This window comes from Astyanax mexicanus, chromosome 16, assembly GCF_023375975.1.
Source record: "Astyanax mexicanus isolate ESR-SI-001 chromosome 16, AstMex3_surface, whole genome shotgun sequence".
Lineage (NCBI taxonomy): Eukaryota > Metazoa > Chordata > Actinopteri > Characiformes > Acestrorhamphidae > Astyanax > Astyanax mexicanus.
Genome location: NC_064423.1, coordinates 5,290,329 through 5,316,596, shown reverse-complemented (window position 1 = coordinate 5,316,596; position 26,268 = coordinate 5,290,329). Strand labels below are relative to the sequence as shown.

At 36.3% G+C, this 26,268-nt stretch overlaps 2 protein-coding genes across 2 annotated transcripts; one reads left to right on the top strand and one right to left on the bottom strand.

The window, feature by feature from the left end:
* Positions 1-2,668: 2,668 nt before the first annotated feature.
* Positions 2,669-5,190, bottom strand: fam43a (family with sequence similarity 43 member A). The gene has a single exon (XM_007252575.4). The coding sequence runs from the start codon at positions 4,959-4,961 to the stop codon at positions 3,936-3,938; it is 1,026 nt and encodes a 341-aa protein (XP_007252637.1). The 5' UTR covers positions 4,962-5,190; the 3' UTR covers positions 2,669-3,935.
* A 3,358-nt stretch (positions 5,191-8,548) lies between these two features.
* lsg1 (large 60S subunit nuclear export GTPase 1) lies at positions 8,549-26,197 on the top strand. Its single transcript, XM_049465758.1, has 14 exons — positions 8,549-8,774; positions 11,347-11,473; positions 12,231-12,351; positions 12,550-12,636; positions 12,744-12,830; positions 16,623-16,683; positions 16,932-17,108; positions 18,124-18,486; positions 19,555-19,656; positions 21,097-21,240; positions 21,362-21,485; positions 22,635-22,714; positions 22,858-23,028; positions 24,269-26,197. Exons 1-14 carry the CDS (start codon positions 8,685-8,687, stop codon positions 24,446-24,448), a joined length of 1,914 nt encoding a protein of 637 aa, XP_049321715.1. The 5' UTR covers positions 8,549-8,684; the 3' UTR covers positions 24,449-26,197.
* Positions 26,198-26,268: the final 71 nt, after the last annotated feature.

Genomic DNA, 26,268 nt, shown 5'->3' with positions numbered 1-26,268 from the left:
GTAGCTAATTTATGAATTAAAAATTTTCAGAAAAAACTACTTTCATAAGTTCAACATAACTCTGATGGCATTGTTAATTTAGATAGTTTAGAATTTTTCTAGTGCTGCCCCTTTCATTTAGAATTTCTGGCTTTAAAAACCACTACAATATGCAAATGTTGAGTGAAAACAACTGAATTTAATCATTAAAATAAACTTAAACAAGTAAGATAGACTGGTTGTGCAAAAGTTACTTCGATATAAAATGTTGAGTTTCAGGTACAACACATTTTTGTACCACTTTAAAATAAGACTACCTCTATGAAGGGTTTTTTAAAGTGCTTATAAATTCGATTAATCCTTATTATTGATTATGTTGTAAATGCTTTAAAAAACATTGATAAGCAGTTACAACACATCAATTGAGAAGGCCACAGTGATATGTTGTTTGCTTAGTCATTTAATTCAACATAGTCATTTAATTCATAGAAAGTTAAACATTAATTATTGACAGGTTTAATGCTGATTGATGGAAAACACAAAGAAAGATCAGTATCTAGACATATCTGAGGTTTAACAGTATAAATGAATGTGAAATTAATATTTTGAAAACTTTCAACTCACTGTTGCCATTTCTATTTATGTGTTGTTATATAACTATTAACTGCTTAATGAATGGTTTTAAAGTATTTGCAAGCTAATTATTAACTATTAGTAAACACCTTTATAAACCATTCATAACCCTTTATAAAGGTAGTCTTATTTTAAAGTGGTACCCACATTTTAAATGTCCCTGAGAAATTGCCTTAAAATGTTTTGAGTAACTTATTATACTTAACTTAACTTAACTTCTCTGATCCTAAATCAGTCAATCATTATACAAAATATAACCGCATACCCAAGCAAAGTTGGCCCTGGTAGGCATGACTGCACACTGATGGGGAGCTAGGGGTGTGGACAAACACATTATGCAAATAAAGCATGACATGGGCCAATAGGAAAGATTATCTTACATTTTGTTTAGGATACTATGAAATTAGATTATTTCATTGGGTCTTGGTCAGTTTACGTAATATTTGCTTAAAATATGGAGTAAATTCTACCCAAACAAAGTGAGAGCAAACTGTTGCTTTAAATTTATTGACTATACTCTTTATATTTAATTTTTTTACAGTCTATAAATGGGTAAATTTTAGGAAGTTTCTGCATGTGGTACGTGTGATGTGTTTTTTTTCTGGTGGTCACACCATCACACTCCAGCAAGAACATAGCAGACGTTTGTAGTCTAGTATGAAGATGATCCGTGCAGAGGCTCAAGAGAACTCCAGTTTTACAAACCCAAGTCTAACTAAGCTTTAACTTTAATATATATTTACATTATTCTTTGTGTAAAATACATTCATTTTTAATAAGCATATATGCAGCTGAAACACTAGGGAGGCGCCTAGTGCAAAATCCCAAATTATATTATCAACATTAACATTTTAATATTTTAACATTATTATAGTCATTATGGCTTTTAGAAAAATGTGCCTGGATGAGGGGAGGTAGTGTGTTATAGAGTAAGTAAAGCTTTTGTCTTTAATGGCTTTATTTTTCCCCATACATTACTTTTACTTTAATACTTTAGGTACTTTTACAACCAGTACTCTTTTAAACACTTTTACTTAAAGAGTAAAAAGCTTGAATTGATATTTTTTTAATACCTAGTATCTATACTACTCTTCTGCCTGAGTAATGAATGTGAATTCTTTTGTCACCTTTAATTAAAAAATGCTCTATACGTTCTATAATCTTATTTCTATGACTGTGTCAAAATTCGGTAGTCCCATGTGGCTGGAAGACTAAATATACAGCTCTGGAAAAAATTAGGAGAGAGCACATTAGTTTCTGAATCAGTTTCTCTGATTGTGCTTTTTATAGGTTTATGTTTGAGTAAAATAAACATTGTTGTTTTATTCTATAAACTACAGACAACATTTCTCCCAAATTCCAAATAAAAATCTCGTAATTTGGAGCATTTATTTACAGGAAATGAGAAATGGCTGAAATAACAAAAAGGATGCAGAACTTTCAGACTTCAAATAATGCAAAAAAACAAACAAGTTCATATTCATAAAGTTTTAAGTGTTTAGAAATCAATATTTGGTGGAATAACCCTGGATTTTAATCACAGTTTTCATGCATCTCTGTCTGTTCTCCTCCACCAGTCTTACACACTGCTTTTAGATAACTTTATGCATTTACTCCTGGTGCAAACAAAATCAAGCAGTTCAGGTTTTCAATTTGGTAAAATCAAAGACACTTATCATTTTTAAGTGCTCTCTTATTTTTTTCTAGAGCTGAATGTAGAATGTAATATAATAAATATTAAACACTTCCATATAGATGATTTATTAATAGTAAATTGATTTAAATATGTTAAAATCAGAATTGTGCTCAGAGAAGACTACGTGTTTAGATGTGGGCAGGAATGGGTTAAGTCAAATAATCAGCAAATTCTCCAGAGTCTGAGCGAGCTGAGCTGCCTCCTGATTTCCTCCTTATCTCTCTGAAGTGACAGACGAGGCACTGTCCTGTCCTCCTTACGCACAGTATCATCACAATGTCTTGTAGAGTAGAATATACACAGTACTTTAACTTTAACTCAATTTAACTCACATTAAAAAAAGTGCATAACACTGGCCTGTACCATTCTTCTGTTTTTTTATTGGTAATTAAGTGAGGTTCACAAAAACAAACCACATTTACCTCTTTAAAAATAATAAACATTATGAACATATTTGAATATATTTACATCTCGGTACACCGCAATGTTGTTGTCTCTTTTGCACAGCAAAGATAGAACATTGGCGTTTATAAGAACATTGAAAAGGAGACGACAGTATGTACAAAACTTGTTAATAGAACGACTTAATTACAGCACAGTGCAAAAATATAGAACAGAAAGTGGAACATCCTGAAAGTAGCTAGCATTGTCGGGGGCAAACTACAGCAAAAAAAAAAAAAAAGGGAGTAAAATCGCTCAGGGCCGTCGTTTCCACAAAAAAAAAGAGAAAAGAAGAGAAAAAAGAGACGCATTTCCTTTGGGGGAAATGGATCGGGTAAACAAGTTCAGATGTAAAACGTACACAGCCAAAGCCCCTAGTGTTGCATTAAGTCTTTACAGTGCTGGATTAACTCTTACCGTATTAACTCTTACAGTGTTGGATTACCTAATAGTGTTGGCCTAACTCTCGCAGGGTTGAGTTAACTCTTACAGTGCAGATCTGCACTCTAAAAAAAAATGTTTTTTCAATTTTTTTAAAGTTCTTTATGCAGTTTTTCTCTTGAGCCACATTAAGTTCTTTATAAGTAAAGAATCTACAATAGAATGGTATAAATAAGAGGTTTCACCCTTTTTTTTTGTACAGAAACTTATATTATATAACTTATACTATATTTATTCTAGAGTGCAGCGTGTAGAGTTAACTCAACCCTGCATGTTTTCAGTGCAGACTGCAGGAGCTGTGCAGATCCACTTTCTCCATTTGGCTGTGTAGCTGAGGAGAGCACCGCTTTGCTCCTTTCTCCTGCCCAACTCAACGCTGGATTGGACAAGAAGGAGGGTGCTTTGAGCTCAGCCAAAGGCCTTTAGTTTGTCCTGTGGTTTGTCACGCATTTGTCCTGTGTTCTCTCCAGTTCAAGGTGGTGAACACTGTGAAAAACACTGAGAAAAAAAGCCCAGAACACAGTTTTTCATCTTCATCTTTCAAGTCATACGGATAAGGTGGCACAAACCCCATACCCTCCCAGACCCAACGTCACCACTTCCCCAGGGCTGGCAGACTCAGTCCAGGACCACAGAGTGGACCGACGTGTGGACCAAAGAGTGCGTCACTGTAAACCATCGGGAACCTCGCTGGGAAGTGAAAAAAAACTAAACAAAACAGAGGGGGTTTCACCTCCTGTCCACCTCAGCCCACCTCCTGCATGTGCCCGTCCTGCTCAGAGTGCGGCGGGTTCACCGTCTCCGGGCTGCTCTCGATGGACGACTCGCTGCCCGTGCTTTCGCCCGACAGCAGCCGGGTCACCCTTAGATCAGCCCGCAAAGTCTGCACATCGTTTCCAATTGCCATCTCTCCCAGGTCACTGATGATCTGGGCCAGCTCAGCCTGTCCCGCACCGTTCAGGACCTCGTCCCCCTGGAATCGGGCGGACGCCTTCTCTTCTGCCTCCTCTCCCAGAGAGTCCTCGGTGATGGAACCCAACTTGGGCGCACTGCGGCTGCGCTCCACCGGCGGCCTGTAGCAGCACTGGCCGTTGAGGAGCTTGCGAAGTGGCACCAGAGGCACGGTGCGCTCGCCCACCAGCTGCTGCTGCTGGTGCCGGGCATCGTCTCGTCTCTTGAGCCGCTTGAACTCTGCCAGGGCGGCCGCCGACGTCTGGTACAGGAGCAGTGCCATGGCTTTAGCCTTCTCTGGCTTGGACACGAGCACGGCGTGGCATCGCAGCATGACCGCCTTGTGCTTCAGCTCGTGCCGGTAGATCCAGGCGAAGATCTTGGGTAGGCGTGGGTCGGCCACGCAGTAGGTGACCCGGTGCAGAAGGTAGAGGTGTCCGGGTCGGCGCGCCCGCTCGTCGGAGTGCACCATGCGGATGCCCTGAGAGCTGACGGTCAGCTTCATCTTGGTGCCACTCTTGCCCATGTCGCTCTTGGCCCAGATCTTGCTCACCGCCACGTCCGTGCAGCCGTCCCCTTTGGACTGGATGGTGGTGGCGTTGCCCAGGTACAGCACGGTGTAGGTGGGGTCCTCACCTGTGATCTTCACTTTCCTTCGCTTGGACTTGAACATGCTGCCCACCCGGTGCAGGGCGCTCTCCGGGCACGACCTGGCGAAGGAGGTGAGGGCTGAGTAGTTGAGGCTCACGGCATAGCCCTTCTGCTTGGACTGCTTGTCGTCCTCGATCAGGTCGAACTTGTTCTTCTTCCAAGGCAACATGATCCACGCGCTGCACGTGGAGCTTCAGAAGGCGCGCTCAGGACAGACCCACCCCCTCAAACCCTGACTAAACTCTACAGACTGCCAGTCTAGACTTATACCAGCCTAATGCACTCACTACATTCCTCAGCTCCCGGACCGCTGCACTGCCGCACGAGCTACAGTATCTCTCCGCGCGCTCCGCTCCTCCCCGCATCGTCTCGAGCCTGAAACTGACAGCAGCGCGAGCGAAGCAGCGCTTATGAGCTGGACTGAACCATCTGAGCCGCGGGGAGGGGGAGCAGCTCTGAGCGCGGGACCAACCAACACACACAGCTTCCGGGGACCGACTCAGACAACTGTGCCCAACAAACACAGCAAAATATCACAGTCTAACGTCGCATAAACGTTGTCCAAACTTTGCTCGGTGTATGTTTCATCAACGTAATCAAATTACATTGCCTTTTTTCGCTATTAGAACACCTTTTAACAACTTTCCAAGGACGTAGTGCACTTCAGCGTTAAGACAATGTTTCCTAAACATTGAACAAACTTTAGTTTTTGGTTGCATTACATCATCACTTTTTAATGTTGATATTGGAAAAACAAACCTTAAAACAAACTTTATTTAACATTGGCTAAAAGGTTGGTGTTGAAATTCTGATATTTAAAGTAGATTTGAAGGACTCTAGACGTTTATTTGAAGGCTTTTTCATGGGTGGGATTCTGATTCTACACTCAAATAGTTTTTAGAGAAAGGCTGCTTCCCACAAGCAACAACCATAATAATCCTAATTATTTTACTATTTTATTTATTTCTGACCCATAAATAATAATAAAAATAAATAAATAAATAAATAAATAAATAAATAAATAAATAAATAATAATAATAATAATAATAATAATAATAATAATAATAATAATAATAATTGTATATATCTAAGTTAAATCAAATAATTAATATAAAACCATAAATCAATGTTAAATCAACATAAAAGCAATGTGCACAAATAAATCATGAATGTATTAAAGACAGAATAATACAATTTTGCTATCTGGGTTGTGGGCACCACAATAATAGGTTGTAAGTAACTGTGTTTAATGGCTGTCTGTTTTTATATATACACCTACATACATTTATTTTCTTATGTTTAATGGTTCCTGTGATGTTCTGTTTCACTTATAATAACTCTTTAAATTTTTTTTTTTTTATTTTAAGGTGAAAATATCTTCCTTATTTAATAATAATAATAATAATACTTATTATTATTATTATTATTATTATTATTATTAAGGCAACACAACCGTATGCATAATGATAAAAAAATACAATAAGGTGATATCTGCTGCCATCTACTGGAGGATAAAGGTATCCGCACCCTCATTTAAAGACAAGCACACTGCGCTACTGCGTTCATACAACTGTGTTCAAATGTTACAGTGCTTATGTTTAATGTTTAATTAAATTAGCATTTTTAAGTTATAAGACAAGCTTCTGTTGATTTTCTAGAACTTTCATCATATTTCACATCTTCTGTCTAAATTTTAGTGGTTAAACACATCCTGCTCATTTTACTGAATTCCTTTAGTCCATAAGAGCTGAGACCCATTTCTGAATGCCAATTTCTAAATTCAATCTGATAAATTCAGTGAGCAGCTCATTCATGTTTTTTCTTCTTTTGGGCACATGACTGCTAATATATTAAGATTAAAATCTTGATGTAACACAAATGACGCAGCAACTTTAATAACTCATATTTTAACATTGGCTCCAGAAATCAGGTCAGAGCTTGTTATATGGGTCAAAAATTATTTAATAAAAGCTTTTGAATGATTAAATTGTTAACTCAAAAAATATGCTAGTTCTATCTCCAGTACTCCTCTCTTGATGTTTCCATCACTTAGGAAAAGTGAAGGACAGAGCTTTAAGGAACTTTACACAGCTTGTAATGGGTCTGTGACACATATAACTTCTAAATGGCCTCTTTTGGGTTAGTAACAACTCACTTCTGCTCTAAGAGAGGACTTATAAAAGAGTCAAATTACTAATATTTTGATAAAAAATAAAGTTCTGCAACATAAGAATAGACTTTTTGTGAACATTGAATTTCCATTGATTCAATGTTATAATTGTTTATGCATTATTTGTATTAAACTTAACTTTATATATTTAGTATATATGTATTGTTTGTATACTATATAGCTTGTTTGGTGTTCTTGCACTGGCTAGCATTACTGCTACTGTGAGCTGATTGGTTGGTGAGCTTTAGGTTTATACTTGAATATTAAAAGCTCTATTGTATTCGGTACCAAAACACGTGATAATGTTCTGTCTATATATTTGTGTAAGACTGGTGGAGAAGAAAATGAAAAGATGTATAAAAACTGTGATTAAAAAACAGGGTTATTTCACCAAATATTTATTTCTGAACTTTTAAAACTTTATGAATATAAACTTGTATAATTTGAGGTCTGAAAGCTCTGCATCTTTTTTGTTATTTCAGCCATTTTTCATTTTCTGCAAATAAATACTCTAAATTACAACCAGTACTTTTACATTTTTACTTGAGTTGATACTTCTACTTCTAAAATTATTTTAACTCTCGTATCTATACATCTACCTAATGAGTGAGAAATAAATGTAAATACTTTTCACACCTTTGCTCATTTAGTTTTAAGCATTTTCTCTAAAGAAGCTACTACTATAATACATTCGATTATAATTTGGGGTAAATATAACATACACAAAATTTAATTTGCTTAAAACAACAACAAAAAAAATCCTTATTCCAAACATTTGTTTATTTGGATTTATATAATGATATACACAATAAAAAAAATAGTTTTAAGCTTATCAATTTAATTTGACTTTTTTTTATTAGTATTAAACTGGCCTATTGCTTTTTAAATGGTTTGATTGTATGAAGTACATACTCTCTCTCTCACTCTCAAATATAGACGAAAACACAAAATTGGGTCACAAACAAATTTCAAACAACCATCTTTACAAAAATACAAAAGCAAAAAGAAAAAAAGGGATTCATATAAATTTGAAACACTTCAAAATATCTATGGATTTATGACATTTCATATTTTTCAACAAGTGTATATAATCAGTATATAAAAGGTGTGAATATACAAATGTCTGGAATAAGGGTATCTATTTAGCTAATGTTGTTTTGTGTATATCAAAGTTATTTAAAGTTACAATTAAATTTATTATTCATCTCTCTTTGTGGTGAAATAAAGGTTCATCAAAAATATACAATATATTTATTGGACTTTGAGAAGAAATTCTTTACCTAACCTCATCTTCAAGTTTCAAAAAACATACGGGAGAAGCGGAACCATTATTATTATAGAGCAGGATAGAGTAGGACGCTTTAGTGTGGAACACTGGAACATACCACCTCCGTGTTTACACTGTACTCTAATAATTTATTTCTGTTTATAACTGTAATACAGCTGTTCTGACTTCCATCAGAACACAGCCGCATCTAACACGCACACAGACGTGTACACTGATATATAAACTGATATAAACAATAAAATAATATATAACTTAATCAGTGATCTGCGGGCTGTGAGGGGGAGTTTGTGGGAGTGGATCAGTCCCGGTGACGCTCCTCTCACAGCCAGCATGTGCAGCAGTAGCAGCTGGAGCTAAAGCTAAAGCTAAAGCTAAAACCCGAACCAGCAGCAGCTCTAAACCCGCAGCCCGAACCCCGAACCCCGGACCCGGTATGGGTAAGAAGAAGAGCACGGGCCTGGGCAGGGCCCTGATTAAAGAGAGACTCGGAGCGGCGCGGGGGAACCGGAGGAACGATACCTGGGTACGGGAACCTATAACTATCTATATAGCTTAGCCTAGCTATAGCTTTAGCTTCATGCTAACTGGGGCTTTAAACTTCTGTCATAGTGAGAAAACTCTGAACAAAAGCTGAAACTATAAAATAATAAACCTCTCTAGGTTAAATTAATTCCTAAAAATATAAGCCACCTAACTCACCTATTAATAAAGAGCCACACATACAGAAAACACACAGTTATAGCTAGCTTAACAGCCTTATCTTTACTTGACAGTCACGTGTGTTTACTAACATCTATCTATCTATCTATCTATCTATCTATCTATCTATCTGTCTGTCTGTCTGTCTGTCTGTCTGTCTCTATCTTGTCTGTCTATTTATCTTTCTGTCTATCTATCTCTACCTTGTCTGTCTGTCTATTTATCTGTCTGACTGTCTGTATCTATCTCTATCTTGTCTATCTATCTATCTATCTATCTATCTATCTATCTATCTCTATCTTGTCTGTGTCTATTTATCTGTCTATCTATCTATATATCTATCTAGCTATCTCTACCTTGTCTGTCTGTCTATTTATCTGTCTGTCTGTCTGTCTATCTATCTATCTCTATCTTGTCTGTCTATCTATCTATCTATCTATCTATCTATCTATCTATCTATCTATCTCTATCTTGTCTATCTATCTATCTATCTCTATCTTATCTATCTATCTATCTATCTATCTATCTATCTATCTATCTATCTATCTATCTATTTATCTCTATCTTGTCTGTCTGTCTGTCTATCTATTTGTCTGTCTGTCTGTCTATCTATCTATCTATCTATCTATCTATCTATCTATCTATCTATCTATCTATCTATCTCTATCTTGTCTGTCTGTCTATCTCTATCTATCTATCTATCTATCTATCTCTATCTTGTCTGTCTGTCTATTTATCTATCTATCTATCTATCTATCTATCTATCTATCTATCTATCTCTATCTTGTCTGTCTGTCTATTTATCTGTCTATCTATCTATCTATCTATCTATCTATCTATCTATCTATCTATCTATCTATCTATCTATCTATCTATCTCTATCTTGTCTGTCTGTCTATTTATCTGTCTATCTATCTATCTATCTATCTATCTTGTCTGTCTGTCTATTTATCTGTCTATCTATCTATCTATCCATCTCTATCTTGTCTGTCTGTCTATTTATCTGTCTATCTATCTATCTATCTATCTATCTTGTCTGTCTGTCTATTTATCTGTCTATCTATCTATCTATCTATCTATCTATCTATCTCTATCTTGTCTGTCTATCTATCTATCTATCTATCTATCTATCTATCTATCTATCTATCTATCTCTATCTTGTCTGTCTGTCTGTCTGTCTGTCTATCTATCTATCTATCTATCTATCTATCTATCTATCTATCTATCTATCTATCTATCTATCTATCTATCTATCTCTATCTTGTCTGTCTGTCTATCTCTATCTATCTATCTATCTATCTATCTATCTATCTATCTATCTATCTATCTATCTATCTCTATCTTGTCTGTCTGTCTGTCTGTCTGTCTGTCTGTGTCTGTCTGTCTGTCTGTCTGTCTATCTATCTATCTATCTATCTATCTATCTATCTATCTATCTATCTATCTATCTATCTTGTCTGTCTGTCTATCTCTATCTATCTATCTATCTATCTATCTATCTATCTATCTATCTATCTATCTCTATCTTGTCTGTCTGTCTATTTATCTATCTATCTATCTATCTATCTATCTATCTATCTATCTCTATCTTGTCTGTCTGTCTATTTATCTGTCTATCTATCTATCTATCTATCTATCTATCTATCTATCTATCTATCTATCTATCTATCTCTATCTTGTCTGTCTGTCTATTTATCTGTCTATCTATCTATCTATCTATCTATCTTGTCTGTCTGTCTATTTATCTGTCTATCTATCTATCTATCCATCTCTATCTTGTCTGTCTGTCTATTTATCTGTCTATCTATCTATCTATCTATCTATCTTGTCTGTCTGTCTATTTATCTGTCTATCTATCTATCTATCTATCTATCTATCTATCTATCTATCTATCTATCTATCTATCTATCTCTATCTTGTCTGTCTATCTATCTATCTATCTATCTATCTATCTATCTATCTATCTATCTATCTATCTATCTCTATCTTGTCTGTCTGTCTGTCTGTCTGTCTGTCTGTCTATCTATCTATCTATCTATCTATCTATCTATCTATCTCTATCTTGTCTGTCTGTCTGTCTGTCTGTCTGTCTGTCTGTCTGTCTGTCTGTCTGTCTGTCTGTCTGTCTGTCTGTCTGTCTGTCTGTCTGTCTGTCTGTCTATCTATCTATCTATCTATCTATCTATCTATCTATCTATCTATCTATCTATCTATCTATCTATCTATCTATCTATCTATCTATCTATCTATCTATCTATCTATCTATCTATCTATCTATCTATCTATCTATCTATCTATCTATCTATCTATCTATCTTGTCCGTCTCAGAAATCTGGCATTTAAACTATGTAAAATAATGTCTCTGTATTTTTACCGTATTTATGTTTCTTTTCCAGCTTCACACCAGTGAACTGAATGATGGATATGACTGGGGTCGTCTGAATCTTCAGTCTGTGACCGAGCAGAGCTCACTGGATGATTTCCTGGCCACGGCTGAACTCGCTGGAACTGAATTTATTGCAGGTTTGTTCATATTTAAGGCAATTATTCTATATAGAACCAGGACAACTTTAATAAACACTCAAGTGTTTAAACGGGTTCTTTACACTGGTATAAGTATTGTGACACTTTCAAAATTATACATTAAACATTAATTGATGGTGTTGTAGTGTACATTGCAGTTCCACTGAAACATATGTAGATATCAGTTATTACGGTAGTCATATCGCCTAACCCTGTCCAGTGGTCACATTTACAGGTACTGTGTCGCTCAAGGCAAATCAATCCATACATGTTATTCTATATGTTGCTTGATACAACAATAGAATTTTAACATGCTTCATGTTTTGTCAGATCTGTCAGTTAAATGATTATCAGTTAAATTTTTTGATGATTTGAGGCTAAATTATAAAATAGAAAATTGTGTATAAAGCCTTATTATTTGTGTTTTATTTAGTATAGTGAACAATTTGTTTATGTTCTGTTTTTCCTTTTTTATTTTTCATTTCTGCTTTTTGAAAGCAGAATATTAGAGGAAAAAAACTGAACTTATATTATATATATTTTATATATCTGCCCAAAAAAGTAACACAGTAAATTTGATTACATGTTGGATCACTGATTTTTCAGTTAAAATTTCTGCTTTCATTAATATTGAAATAAATGTCAAATATGAAAATATCATGCAGCTCTATTCAAGTGTAGGAAACATGTCCCAGCTGTAACTGTGTTGAAATGCTAAAAGTGTGTCTTTCTGTCTCGTTTTATAACATATTTACAGAGAAGCTGAACGTGAGGTTTGTACCGCCTGAAGCCCGGACTGGATTACTAACAGCCGAAGAGTCCAAAAGACTGAAGAAGCTCCATGAAGACAACAGACAGTTCCTTCGGATCCCACGAAGGTGATCTTGAAAGATCAGATAACTGCAGTAATCCCATCTCCACAGATTGTTTTCCAACATGCATTAAAAATAGGATTGTCCACATTAAAGGGTTTTAAAATTTAGTTTTTACACAATTACTTGTGCCACCAAGTTGGAAATTTACTGTTTTGATTTGGTATAAAAGTTTAATTTGTGTATTCATGCATTTTCTTTCAGACCTCCGTGGGATGAAAGTACGAGCCCCGAGGTTCTCCAGCAGACTGAAAGAGACACTTTCCTCACATGGAGACGAGATTTGGCGAGGTACATTAACATTTTATTTTTATTTTGTTCTTTTTGTGTTGTACTTGTTAAGTGCAGTCATCTTTTTGTGAGTTCCGGCTAATTATTTTCCTGTTTTGCTGCATCAGGCTGGAGGAGGAACAGAAGTTGATTCTTACACCTTTTGAGAGGAACTTGGATTTTTGGAGGCAGCTCTGGAGAGTCATTGAGAGAAGGTACTCTACATAAGCCAATGTTATTTTTGTTGGATTTTAGAAAGTGGAAGAAAGTACCCTCTAGAGCAGGGGTCATTAATAGGTGGACCGCGGTCCGGGTCCGGATCCAGACGTTGTCCAATGCGGACCCAAACGATAAACTACAGAGAAGAATTTAATTCTGACAGTGTTCATTTAAAGGGGCGTAACCTTTCTTGTTCACACTGCAGCGACACAGCATCGCTCCCAATCGCTTTCTCCGCCTTTCTCTCGCCGCTTTGGGGTGCGTCTCCTGAAAGAGCAAGCAGTTTATCTTCCTCCAGCAAGAATATGTAGAGTTGTAGTTCAGTGTTGTGTACGAACCAGACGCTGTTATTCTTTTATAGCCCTAAAACATCCAGTTCAGGATCAGCTGGCCCTCAGTCTCTGTAATCACACAGAGGTTAACATAGAGCACAAAAAAGCCTGTAATCAGCCTCTCCTCCGTTTTCTCACTCTGTAGTTCAGCCTGTGGTGTGTGTGGTGCTGAAGCCCTGTCTGCGTGGCACTGATTGGCTACTGCCCAGTGAAACTCGCTTCTCATTTGCATAAAGTTGAAAATATCTAAACTTTTTGCCACTCCGACAGGGGAGGAATGTTATTATATATTTTTTCATCATAGTTCAAACAACCTCACAGGTCAGATGTTGCATATATATATATATATATATATATATATATATATATATATATATATATATATATATATATATATATATATATATATAGACGCATCACAAATATTTGACATGCTAGATATCTGACCCTGTTGGTTGACTGGGAGTCAGAAGCAGCAGCTAAATACTGCTAATGGAATTACAGAGAAATAGAGGGTCCAAAATGGCTCTAAAACACTCCCCCTGCATTACCAGAGCTGTTTATGAAGAGTCTTAGCACGTTCTGTCCCCCTGTTATATCCGTAAATGATTGTTAAACACTAGAGGGAGGTCAAGAGTGGATTCTCTATGAAAGGGGTAAATGGAGCTAAAAGCTAAAAACTTTAATTTAAAAATAAACATAAGCTACTAGTTCTGAGTTTCATTAATTTTAGAAAGTAGAATAATGTATTTTACTAAAAAAAGCAAAGAAACCATGCCTGTATTTTATAGGGCTGGACCCGAATATTCGGGTATTCGGATATTCGTTCGTTGAGTAGGTATTCGGTTTTTAATTTTGGTATTCGGATATTCGTTTTTTTTCTCCTTTCCAGAGTTCCACCTCACTCTAACCACTTCTGTTCTCGCGGGTCCCGTCAGAATATCTTGCGCGCGGGACAGAACTGAACTGTTATTGGCTGGAGCGGGAGTTTAATCCAGACGATGCGGGAGCAAATTAATAAATAGTTAAGAAAACTGTAATAATTGTAAAAAAAAAAAAAACCTAAAGAAAACTCTCAACGCGCAGGATGGACCGACACACACGCACACACCGATGGTGTTTGGACTGGGGTAAGGAAAGGGACCACACTTTTCAGCGCTGCTGTTTTAATAAATATATAAGTAAATTTGAAGCATTAAATGTAGTTTATTTAATTTATATTAGGAACGTGGGGCGGGAGCGGCAGAAATGTGTATGTGGCGGGCGGGCGCGGGATTAAAAGAAGCAATTTTTTTGCGGCGCGGTAACGAGACAGAAACGCGGGAGCGTGGAAGAGTGGGTTTAAAAATCAGTCTCGCGCAGACCTCTATTATACATGATAAAAAAAAATGCAGGCTCTTCGAAACTGATTTATATAATAAAACGTAAGGGGTAATGTGGCAACAGTAGGGGCTAAATCGGTTACAAAAGCCTGGCCTACAAAAATGATGTCTGAACGAATTTCCTCTTATCTAATATAATTTAAAATGGTTTAAAAATATAAAATAATTTCTAAGCAAACGAAATATTTAATATTGAGCTTATAGCCCAAGTGCAAAAATACAAAATCAGTAATACGGCTATGCCCTGCACAATGCTAAAACCGAAATAGACCAAGTACAATAACGTCATTAACAATGACTTTCCTCTACTCTAATATAATTTAACATGGTTTAAAAATATAAAATAATTTCTAAACAAACGAAATATTTAATATTGAGCTTATAGCCCAAGTGCAAAAATACAAAATCAGTAATATGCCCTGCACAAAACCTTTAACCGAAATAGACCAAGTACAGTTTACAATGACTGTCCTCTAATATAATTAACAATGTTTAAGAATATAAAATACTTCCTGAACAAACGTTTTTTTTGTTTGTTTTTTTAAGCAAATAGCCTAAGTGTGAAAACACAAACAGCAATTTACTGGGCTGGCTTGCGCAGCGGAGAAACCGTGCAGCAGCAGCCTCGGTGTGGGGCAGCAGAAATTCCGGGATGAAAACACAAAGAAATCTGGGCTAAAAACACAGAAAAAATATGGGGTGAAAACACAAAAATCCGGGATAAAAACACCAAAAATCCGGGGTGAATATGTCTCGTCGGTCAGAGCAAATTGAACATTTTTCAGTGGATTAAAGGGGCCGTGATTTGCTTTTTTTTTTTTTTTTTTTTTTTACCTCTTTTTTTAAAAACGAATATTCGAATATTCGCTTCGAATCAGTGCCGAATATCCGGAGCTCAAAAAACGCTATTCGGGCCAGCCCTAGTATTTTAGTTTATCTACAGATAACAGGTTTTATATTGTAAAGGAATAGCGTTACTGCTACTGAGAGCTGATTGGTTAGCGAGCTGATGCAGGAGATACAGGCAGAGGTTGTTTAAAAGGTTTATAACTGGAGTTCAGAACAATAAAAAATATGTCTGCGGTGCTGAAACATTTGATGTAGTTCTGTGTTGAGGACATAAGTACACATTTCAGTAAAAAAACTGATCAAACATTTATGAACTCTATTTTTCTTAGTTGCCTCATTTCTACTATGGGGTGTGGTGCTGTTGTGTATAGGTTTATCCCACAGGTGAGTATAATGAAGTGACCCCAATAGTTATTTGTCTAATTAAGACGTGCCTCACCTGTGTCAAGTATTGCTGTAAATAGTGTGAGAATCCAGAGTAATAAACATGATGTGGTGCTCTATAGAATGCCCTTCCAAGTTACGATCTACCCACCCAGAGAAAGATGACCAATTGCGCTCTCTCAGACTCTGGCTGCTGATGGATGAGCTGTGTCCCGGGTACTCATGCTATATAGGCATAGTGTCAGATTTTTGGTCTAATGAGCCGTTTAGTGACCAGATTTAAACACTACTGATAGTGTTTAACAGAACCATGATAGGAAATGCATAGAGAAGAATAAATATCCCTTAAGGGATTTCTGTGGGGAAGGAAACATTATAAAAGTATGTTAAAACCAACAAAATGCTAATATATCTGGTTAAATATTTTTTGATTATTTATGTATTTATTATTTTTTGTGTTGATTTTGTTGTTTTAAGATATACAGCCATCATGCACACATACACACACAAACATTAACAAGAAATAGAGAATGTAAAATAAAGTAAATTTTAAAATTAGACCATGTTTTTTTTTTTCCCCACAAATAAACAAAATATCAGCGAGAAGGCAACAGTCTAGACAGCCCAACACGAACATTTACTTTAAATATCCAGATCTGGTATCTGATCCTGAAACTCTATTTCATAGTTAGAGCCTTTTAGCTGATAATTAATTTTTTGATCAGTTTCATAAAATGCAGTGTATGTTTAATTCAGTGTTTTTTTTTTGTTATTTATTTGGTGTTTTATGATAAAAAAAAAAAAAATTCACATTTTTTGTAATTATTTTCTTGTCTTCTAGTGATGTCGTGGTTCAGATTCTTGATGCCAGAAACCCTCTTCTGTTTCGCTGTCCAGATCTAGTAAGTAATTACAAATCAAATAAATTTACTGGAATTTATAAGGGTTCTCCAAGTGGTCCAGCAGACTAATGCACTGCTGTTCATCACCACTGCTACCCTGTTGGCTAATGTATCAGAGCCGTATTGGGGGTGGGTCCTAGTGAGGGGGTGGGGTAAATGTTATTCCAAAATTGGGGAGGAAAAAAGGGGAACAAAATTAATTACTAAATGTTTGCCCCTAAAAGGAACCATTTCTCTCCTCTTTTCAGGAGAAATATGTAAAAGAGGTGTCCGGTCAGAAGGTTAACATGCTGCTTTTAAATAAAGCTGATCTCCTCACTCGAGAACAGCGACGGACCTGGGCCAGGTACTTCCAGAAAGAAGGTATCAGAGCCGTGTTCTGGTCCGCTCTGGCTGAGGCAGCCCGACTGGAGGCTGAAGAAAAGGTAAGAACCCTGTTACCTTTATATTGAGGTTTCACTAGATACTGGTGCATCTCAAAAAAATTGAATATCATTGACAAGTTACTTTATTTCCGTAATTCAGTTCATAATGTGAAACTCATCTAAATATTATATAGATGTGTATAGACACACAGAGTGATTTATTTTAAGCATTTTTTTTTTAATTTTATTGTTGCTTGTTTATGGCTTACAGCCAATGAAAACCCAAAAATCAGTGTCTCAGAAAATTAGAATATTATATAATAAGACCAATTGCTACTTTTGGCAGTGTGGGCAGTGTGCCTAGTCCTGCTGGAAAATGAAATCTGCATCTCTATAAAAGTTGTCAGCAATTGTCACAAGTCGTAGTTTACTTCTCCTCTTACTGTGTTTACTTTTCATGCTTAAATGTCTATTAGAACTTCAGATCTGAAAAACTGTTCTGTTTTAGCTGGAACAGAAATAATAAAACGCAAACATCTGCCTTATACGCATCATAAATAAATTAAATTTTACTTATATGGTGTTTTTCTGGACAAGGATTCTTTACAATCATGTTTTACACACAACCATTTACACTCAGCACTCATCCACACGCACCAGTGAGAAGCGGTAGCCAATCACGCACAGCCTACTCTCAACCGGAAACAGCCGTCCACCTGAAGGACTGCATCAGGCATTGAGTATCCAATGAATTTCTGGGAACACTATCATGCACACAAACATACTGACACACACACACACACACACACACACCAGGACAATTTAGAGCATCTAAATGTACCTGATCTTCTTATTTTTGGACTGTGGGAGGAAAAAAAATGATGAGGAGGACATGAAAACTCCACCCAGCGCTGGAAGGCAAACGTTCCAACCACTAAGCCACAGCCCATCATAGCCTTCTCGGACATCTATGCTACTAAACATATGCAGGCTCCTAGTTTGTTAAGTACCCACATTATTATGCACTGTAAAGTGGTGTTAACTGTGATTAACCTCCTGGTTTTTGTTAATAAAGGGAGAAGATGTGGTTGAGGATGAGGAGATGAGTGATCCAGAAGCTTCAGTCAGCTACAGTGAAACTGAAGGATCAGCGACGAATAGTAACGAAAAGGAAATGAAAAACAATAATGAGAAGGAAGAGGAGGAGGAGGAGGATGATGAAGAAGAGAGTATAGAGGAGATTTTTGAGGACTGTACCTCAGAAGCAGACTGGCAGACCTGCTCAGAGGCGTCAGGAGACGAAGGAGAGGAAGGAGCACACAAATCATCTTCGTTTTATAACTCCAGCCGTCTGCTGCACAAAGACGAGCTGCTGGAAATGTTTAAATCTGCACATTCTGGACCCACATGCAAGGAGGGACAGCTGACCGTCGGACTGGTGAGTAGGAGTGTGCCATAACGTATCATACTAGAGCATCTCAAAAAAATTAGAATACCATTGCAAAGTTGCTTTATTTCAGTAATTTAGTTTAAAATGTGAAACTCATATATTATATAGATGTATTACACACAGAGTGATCTATTTTAAGAGTTTATTTCTTTAATTGCTGATGATTATGGTTTACAGCCAATGAAAACCCAAAAGTCAGTATCTCAGAAAATTAGACTATTATATAAGACCGATTGGTACTTTTGGCAGTGTGCCAAGTCCTGCTGAAAAATGAAATCTGCATCTCCAAAAAAGTTGTCAGTAGCAGAGGGAAGCTGTAAGATATGAAGTGCTGTAAGATTTTGTGGGGAAACAAAACTGCACTGACTTTAGACTTGATAATAAAACACAGTGGATCAACACCAGCAGATGACATGTCTCTCCATTAAACCATCACTGATCATCAGTAAATTTTACATTTCATTTGTAAATAAAGGGAGCAGAGTCTGGAGGAAGAGTGGAGAGACACACAGTCTAAACTGCTCGAGGTCTTGTGTGAAGTTTCCACCAATCAGTGATGGTTTGGAGAGACATCTAGTATATAGTGACACAGTAATATTGTGATAACTGATGTATCGTGTCTTGAAAGCAGGCTATTGTTTACAGTAATTATTTTAAGAGTATTTTTAGAATAGTTGTTTATATTTACAGTTTATAGGAATGCACTAAATTTTCTGCATTTGGTACATTTCTGCTAAATGATGTTTGTTACATCGTTTATTTGTTACATTTTTATTATTATATACACATGAGAGCCTTGTTGAGTTACTCTTATTCACAAAACAGACAAATGTCTACAGAATGTTTGGTTTCTAGTCAATATTTTAGTCAACTTTTTACACAAAAGTATTTTAAGCATTCATTTCTGCAGTAGTATATTAATAAAATTACTAAAATATTTTTTGTGTATTTTCATATCCTTTTTTAATATCATTATCACAGAAATACTTTTAATTATTGTGATATTATTTTAGGGTTGCTAGCAGCTTGATGATTGATTGATTATCTGTGTTTAAGGTTGGTTATCCTAATGTTGGCAAAAGCTCCACTATCAACACCATCTTCCAGAATAAGAAGGTGTCAGTATCGGCTACACCTGGACACACTAAGCACTTTCAGGTATGTTCTAATCTTTTATTTTGGGTTTTAAGGGTTTAATCAGGTCTAGGCTGGGGCTCTGAGTGGTCCAGCAGACTAAAGCCAGGCGGACACTGTGCAATTTTTTCAGTTAATTTTTTTTTCAGGCTGGATTATAGTTTTATTGTGCGTCGTGCAGTGTCAGAGGGGAAGTGATGTCTGATTAACTGCCCAAACGAGCTGTGAGTGAGCAGTCAGGCATGAAAAGGGATTTCTGACATTGCAGAAATTTTGGTCACTTTTTTAATGTCACAACCAGTTTTCCCAAAATTGACTACAAATATACCCATAAAAACGCCTTTCTTTTGGGGTGATGGCCTGTCTCATATGGATATCTTGTTATGTCTTGTTATATATATCTTGATAAATGGAGAAACTTTTTTCCATGAGATAGCTTAAGTCCTCAATTAATATGTGCCGAAAGTCCAGAACAACCCTGGAAACTCGCAATACGAGGTACAAAAAAGCTTTAAAAGCCGTAACTATAGCCCTTTTAAATATATTAATACTGTAGCTTGAAGGATCATTTTAATGCACACTGAATTGAAAGCATTAGTGCTGTGATGCTACTCGGCAATGCTGCATTAGCAGCAGTTCAAAAAGAGGCGGAGTCTCTGATGACTTCACATATATCAGAGGAGGCGTGTGCTGGTCCTCACCAATCAATCAATAGTGATAATAGGATATACAGCTGAGTAGCAGCTGAATGGGTAAGACAACTGGCCTAGCTAAAATTTGGGAGAAAATGGGAATAAAATTAGAGACAAATATTTATCATCAGTCCTAATATCAGTCCTAATAATGCCTGATGTCTTAAAGGTTATTGCTGCTAACCCTGACTAGCACTGCTGGAGCAGCATTAGCATTAGCTGCTAACTGCGTTAAGCACTAGCTCTTTTGTCGTTCAGAGGTGAGTATATTGGACTGTAGTCTGTGTGTTTACCGTGTTAAAACAAGCTACGTGGGACGAACCGCTAGCTGATAGCGCCCTGGCTTAGCGGAACACTTCAGTGTTCACTTAGCGGTTCTTCAGTGTAGCACTTTCGGGCGGCATTAGTTGCTAACAGAGGCTAGCCGTTAGCTGCCAATTAGTGGAAAATCTGTAAATCAAGTTTCCTGGAAGTAAAATGAAGCGCTTCACTCACCCAAATAAACAGTTTCTGGGAGAGAAATCTGTGTAAATAAACATCCAGTGCTTGTTTGACTTTAAAATATTTTTTTTTGTTGTTTTAAAAAATTAGTTTTCTTTACTTAGCTTAGCTCTACAGTTGCAAGATCTGCGGAATTAGAAGGAAAATATGGCGACACACCTGTTCCTTACTAGTGTTGCTTAATGCACATTATAATCCAGTGCGCCCTATAATGAGAAAAATAAGGTATTATGCGTGAGCAGCAGTTAAACATTGCATGTATCTGTTACAGACTCTGTTTGTGGAGCCCAGCCTCTGCCTGTGTGACTGTCCTGGTCTGGTCATGCCTTCCTTCGTGTCGACCAAAGCTGAAATGATCTGCAGTGGGATTCTCCCCATCGACCAGATGCGAGACCACGTCCCAGCTATTTCCCTCATATCCTCTCAGTACTCGCTTGCTCTTATTTATTGTGCTCGCCCACAATTATCAGTACAGAAATGGCATTTCACTTAACTGTGAGTAACGTAAAGTTAAATACTGTCCTTAACCTGAATACGTTTGTCAGACGATCCCAAGAACCGTGCTTGAGGGAACGTACGGCTTCAACATCATCAGACCAAGAGAGGACGAAGACCCTGATCGCCCACCCACCGCTGAGGAGCTGCTCGCTGCGTATGGATGTACGCTTTCAGTTCACCACATTATCATATCTACAGTGCTGGAAAGTTTATGAACCCTTAAAATCGATCAATATTGCGGCATAGATTTGACCCAAAACTTGATCAGAAGTTCTAAAAACAAATGTAAAACTCAGGAAACTACTCTGAACTTTTTTTTGTTAACTGGTATCAGATTAGAAACAGACTGGGTTTCTCACACTTCCTTACAGATTTAACTGATTTGTTACAGCAAATAAAACAAAATCACAGCCAATCACACAGTAAATAGACTCAGGGCCAGGACCCACATTTTCTAGACCCACTTTTATAGAGTACAAACCAAACTAAATTATTCAAATAATAAATAAGCATATATATGCATGCAAAGTAAATTTAAGAGCATTTTTTTGTAAGAAACTGAGGAGGGTCATGAAATCTACTTAAATTGTTACTACAGTAACTTTAATAACAATTAAATATCAAAACTGCACAAAATAAATAAGGCCACAACATTAGTCAGGATTTGTACGGTCATTAATATCCTGGAAAAGTCATGGAATTTGAAAATAGCAATGTCCAGGCCTGTATAAATTTTGGAAAAATAAAAATACCCAGAAAGTTTTGGAAAAGTCATGGAAATTTGGTCTACAAATTTTTGTGTTTCATTTTATCGATGGAGAAAATCTATTTTGAGCTAAGAAATACTTAAGCTCAGAGTTAATTGAGTAATTTAGCTCTAAACAATGGAGCTCTCAGGTGCTCTCACATTATATTATTAAAGATTGCAGGTCAACATTTTATCAGATTCTTTTTAGGCCTACTTTAAAATTTTGTAATTATAGTTTTAGATTTTTTTTGTTGTTTTATTGTTAATGTCTGCATGTTTTGAAAATCGTATGGTTATAAAAATTCGCCCTGAAGGCATGGAAAAATATGGAAAAAATCATGGAAATGTATTGGTTAAAAAGTGTATAAACTCTGCAGGACCAGTATACATAAAGAGTTATTTTATGCTCAGAGTGAGATATTAGATTATTTATTTATTTATTGATAAAAAAAGATCCAATATTAGGTATCTCTGAGTGGCAAATATAGAAACTTGTGAAGGTTTCATAAACGTCTAATATGTGTAGTGCTGTAATTTACACTGTGTTTGATGGTTTCTTTTAGGTATGAGGGGCTTCATGACAGCACATGGTCAGCCGGACCAGTCCAGATCAGCCCGATACGTTCTGAAAGATTATGTTAGTGTAAGTATGGCTTGATTTGATTGAAGCTGTTGTTTCTTTAGCTACGTATGTTTAAAATAAACCACAGGAGAAAATACAACATTTCTAGATGCATTTGAACTGTTCTTTTCATTAAACATTGATTATCTGCTGCTCTTCCACAGGGAAAGCTGCTCTACTGTCACCCTCCTCCCCACATTAACCCTGAAGACTTCCAGCCTCAGCACGCCAAGTTTTCCTGCCCCTCTGCTCAGAGTGATCCCTCTAACTGCACCATCGGGTCTTCAAAAGTCAAACGGATCGAGAATTCTGTAGATAAACACTTCTTTCATCAGGTAACACAGATAATCAGGACTTTTAATTAGGCATTTAATCAGCATTACTGTATTTTTTGCACTATAAGGGGCACTTAAAATCTTTTATTTTTGCCAAATATTCTAGTGCGCCTTATAATCCGGTGCTCCTTATGTATGAATTCTACCAGTCAGGTTGTAAAAGGCAGTAAAGCCACTCCACTGAAGTACATTGTATACAGGAGATTCAGTGAAGTTTCTCCATCACCAAGGCTGGAGCAGTACTAGCATTAGCTGCTTACTGCGCTAAATGCTAGCTTTTTCACTGTTTGGTGGCAAGTACATCAGCCTGTAGTCTCTGCACGTTAACTGTGTTAAAACAAGCTACGTGGGATGAACCACTAGCTGATATCTCCCTAGATTACCAGAACACTCAGGATTCCTCAGTGTAGCACTGTTGGCTGGAATTTACGTCTCGCTGGTGTGAGTGATTAACTGCTAATGCTAATGCTGCTGCACCCAGCATTGGTGGAAATCTGGAAAGCTAAGCTTACTCTAAATTAACAGAAGCGCTTTACTCACCCAAATAAACAGTTTTCAGGAGAGAAATCTGTGTAAATTAACATCCAGCACTCATTTGTCTTTAAAATGAAAGTGTTTTTTTTTACAGTTTTGTTTACATATCTTAGCTTTGCTTAACTTAGTTAGTAGCCCTGTTGTTAATTATCTGTTGGTCAGCTAAAGAATTTTAGACAAGAATTTTATAATATATACAGTACCAGTCTTTGTAAATTTAATATTGAAGGCTATAATAAAGCTTTACAGGAACACATACAGAATTAGTCTGTACAAAAAAGTGTTAAAGAAACCAGAATATGTTTTATACTTTAAGTTTTTCTAAATACCACATTTGGTGAGATTTTAATCTGTGTCTTCATGAGGGAGAGGCACCTGGAATAGCAGTAGTTGTTGCTTTTCCTTCACGCTGTGAAGCTCCAGCTCATCCCAATTAAATCACCTCAAATCACCATCTTTAGATCAGGGGATTAATGTGGAGGAATCAGTTCTTTATTGTTTACTACATAATTCTGTATGTGTCCCTAAATAGTTTTCATGTCTTTATTTTAATCTAAAATAAGGAAATTAAATTAAATTAAGAAAAACATTGAATTAGAAGCTGTGTTCAAACCTCGACTTTACTGTGTGTATTTAGTTTTTTGATGTAAAACAAATAATCTGTGACAGTTTTTTTTGCTCAAAACTACTGTTTTGTATCTTGCAGGAAAATGTTCGGGCTCTAACCAAGGGTGTGCAGATGGTGATGGGCTACAGGCCGGGCTGCGGTCCTGTGAAACAAGGACAAGCTGGATCAGAACAGCCTGTTGGAAAGCCGTGGAAAAAACACGGCAACAGGAATAAGAAGGAGAAAGTGAGAAGACTCAATAAGCACCTGGACTCCTGAATGCTGCCGTGTCCAGCGTAAATGTGGGACATTAATTAAAGAGACACTGGGTGGTTAATGTGTTCATGGAAAATCTTTTGCTTTCCAAATGCAACATTTTTCAGATTTTTCAGACTTTTTCTGGTGATCATTCCATCGTTAAAACAGCAATTTCCACAGTTATTTCAATTACATTGTAATTTAATGTATTAAAACATTTATACAGTCTGAATGCAGACACGTTGCAGAAACACCAATCAAACCATTAAACTATATTAATAAGAAATTACCTACTGTTGGGAGGGGAAAAAGGGCAGAAAATAATGCTTTGCAAGATGTCCAAAGAAATATCAAAAAAAAAAAGACAGGTACTCCTTGAGCATGGGTGAATCAGTCTCAACGTTGCTGTGCAGTTCATATAGATAAAAATATAAATAGGCAGGTAACACTTTACAATAAGATACTTGCAGTACTTATGCTAGAATATGTATTATATACAACATTCTTAAGGATTTAATCATTAAGTAGTGTCTTAACAGGTGTCAAATAAATAGTTAAGAGATTACTTAACCATTTAACAAAGTTTATTGCTGTCATATTTGCATGTTTTTTTTTTATCCTTTTTGTGAAGTACTACCAAGTGGCCTTTATTAACACACTGCCCCCTATTGGTCAGGAAGAAATTTTTAAGGGCAACATTTTTTTTTTTTTTTTACAATTTACAAATCATCGTTGATGCTTGAATTAACGTTGAATTGGTGTTGATTTTGGTGTTGATTTTGGTGTTGATTTTGAAAAGTAAATCAACGTTGATATTGTTGTTTCATCGTTGTATTCTCAACCTTTAATAAACCATAGATCACTAAAAGTAGAAAATCCTAGGGTAAACAGATTATTAATAATAAACTAACATCACTGAAGTAAAGCAGAGAATTAAGAAAGTTACCCACCACCACTATCAATCTGATTTAACATCTGATCTGAAAACACAGCAGTAAAACTAGTAGAACATAAACATTACCCCAGGTATGGTGACGAATTGGTGTTAAATTAAAAAGCAGTTTACAAATGAAATGTAAAATTTACTGATGATCAGTGATGGTTTAGATAAAGAGACATGTCATCTGCTGGTGTTGATCCACTGTGTTTTATTATCAAGTCTAAAGCCAGTGCAGTTTTGTTCTTCCACAAAATCTTACAACACTTCATATCTTACAGCTTCACTCTGCTACTGACAACTTTCATGGAGATGAGAATTTCATTTTCCAGCTGGACTTGGCACACTGCCCACACTGCTCCAAAAGTACCAATTGGTCTTATATACAGCTCTGAAAAAAACGAGACATTTTCAAAGTGATGAGTTTCTTTAATTTTACCTAAATTGAAAACCTCTGGAATATAATCAAGAGGAAGATGGATGATCACAAGCCATCAAACCAAGCTGACCTGCTTGAATTTTTGCACCAGGAGTAAAGCAGCATAAAGTTATCCAACAGCAGTGTGTAAGACTGGTGGAGGAGAACATGGTGCCAAGAATGGCATGAAAATGCCATGAATATGAACTTGTTTTCTTTGCATTATTTAAGGTCTGAAAGCTCTGCATCTTTTTTTTTTCAGCCATTTTAAATTTTCTGCAAATAAATGCTCTAAATAACAATATTTTTGTTTAGAATTTGGGAGAAATGTTGTGTGTAGTTAATAGGATAAAACAGCAATGTTCATTTTACTCAAACATAAACCAATAGATAAAAAATAAACGCTTACAATAGATCACTCTGTGTTCAATACATCTATATAATATATGAGTTTCACATTTTAAACTGAATTACTGAAATAAAGTA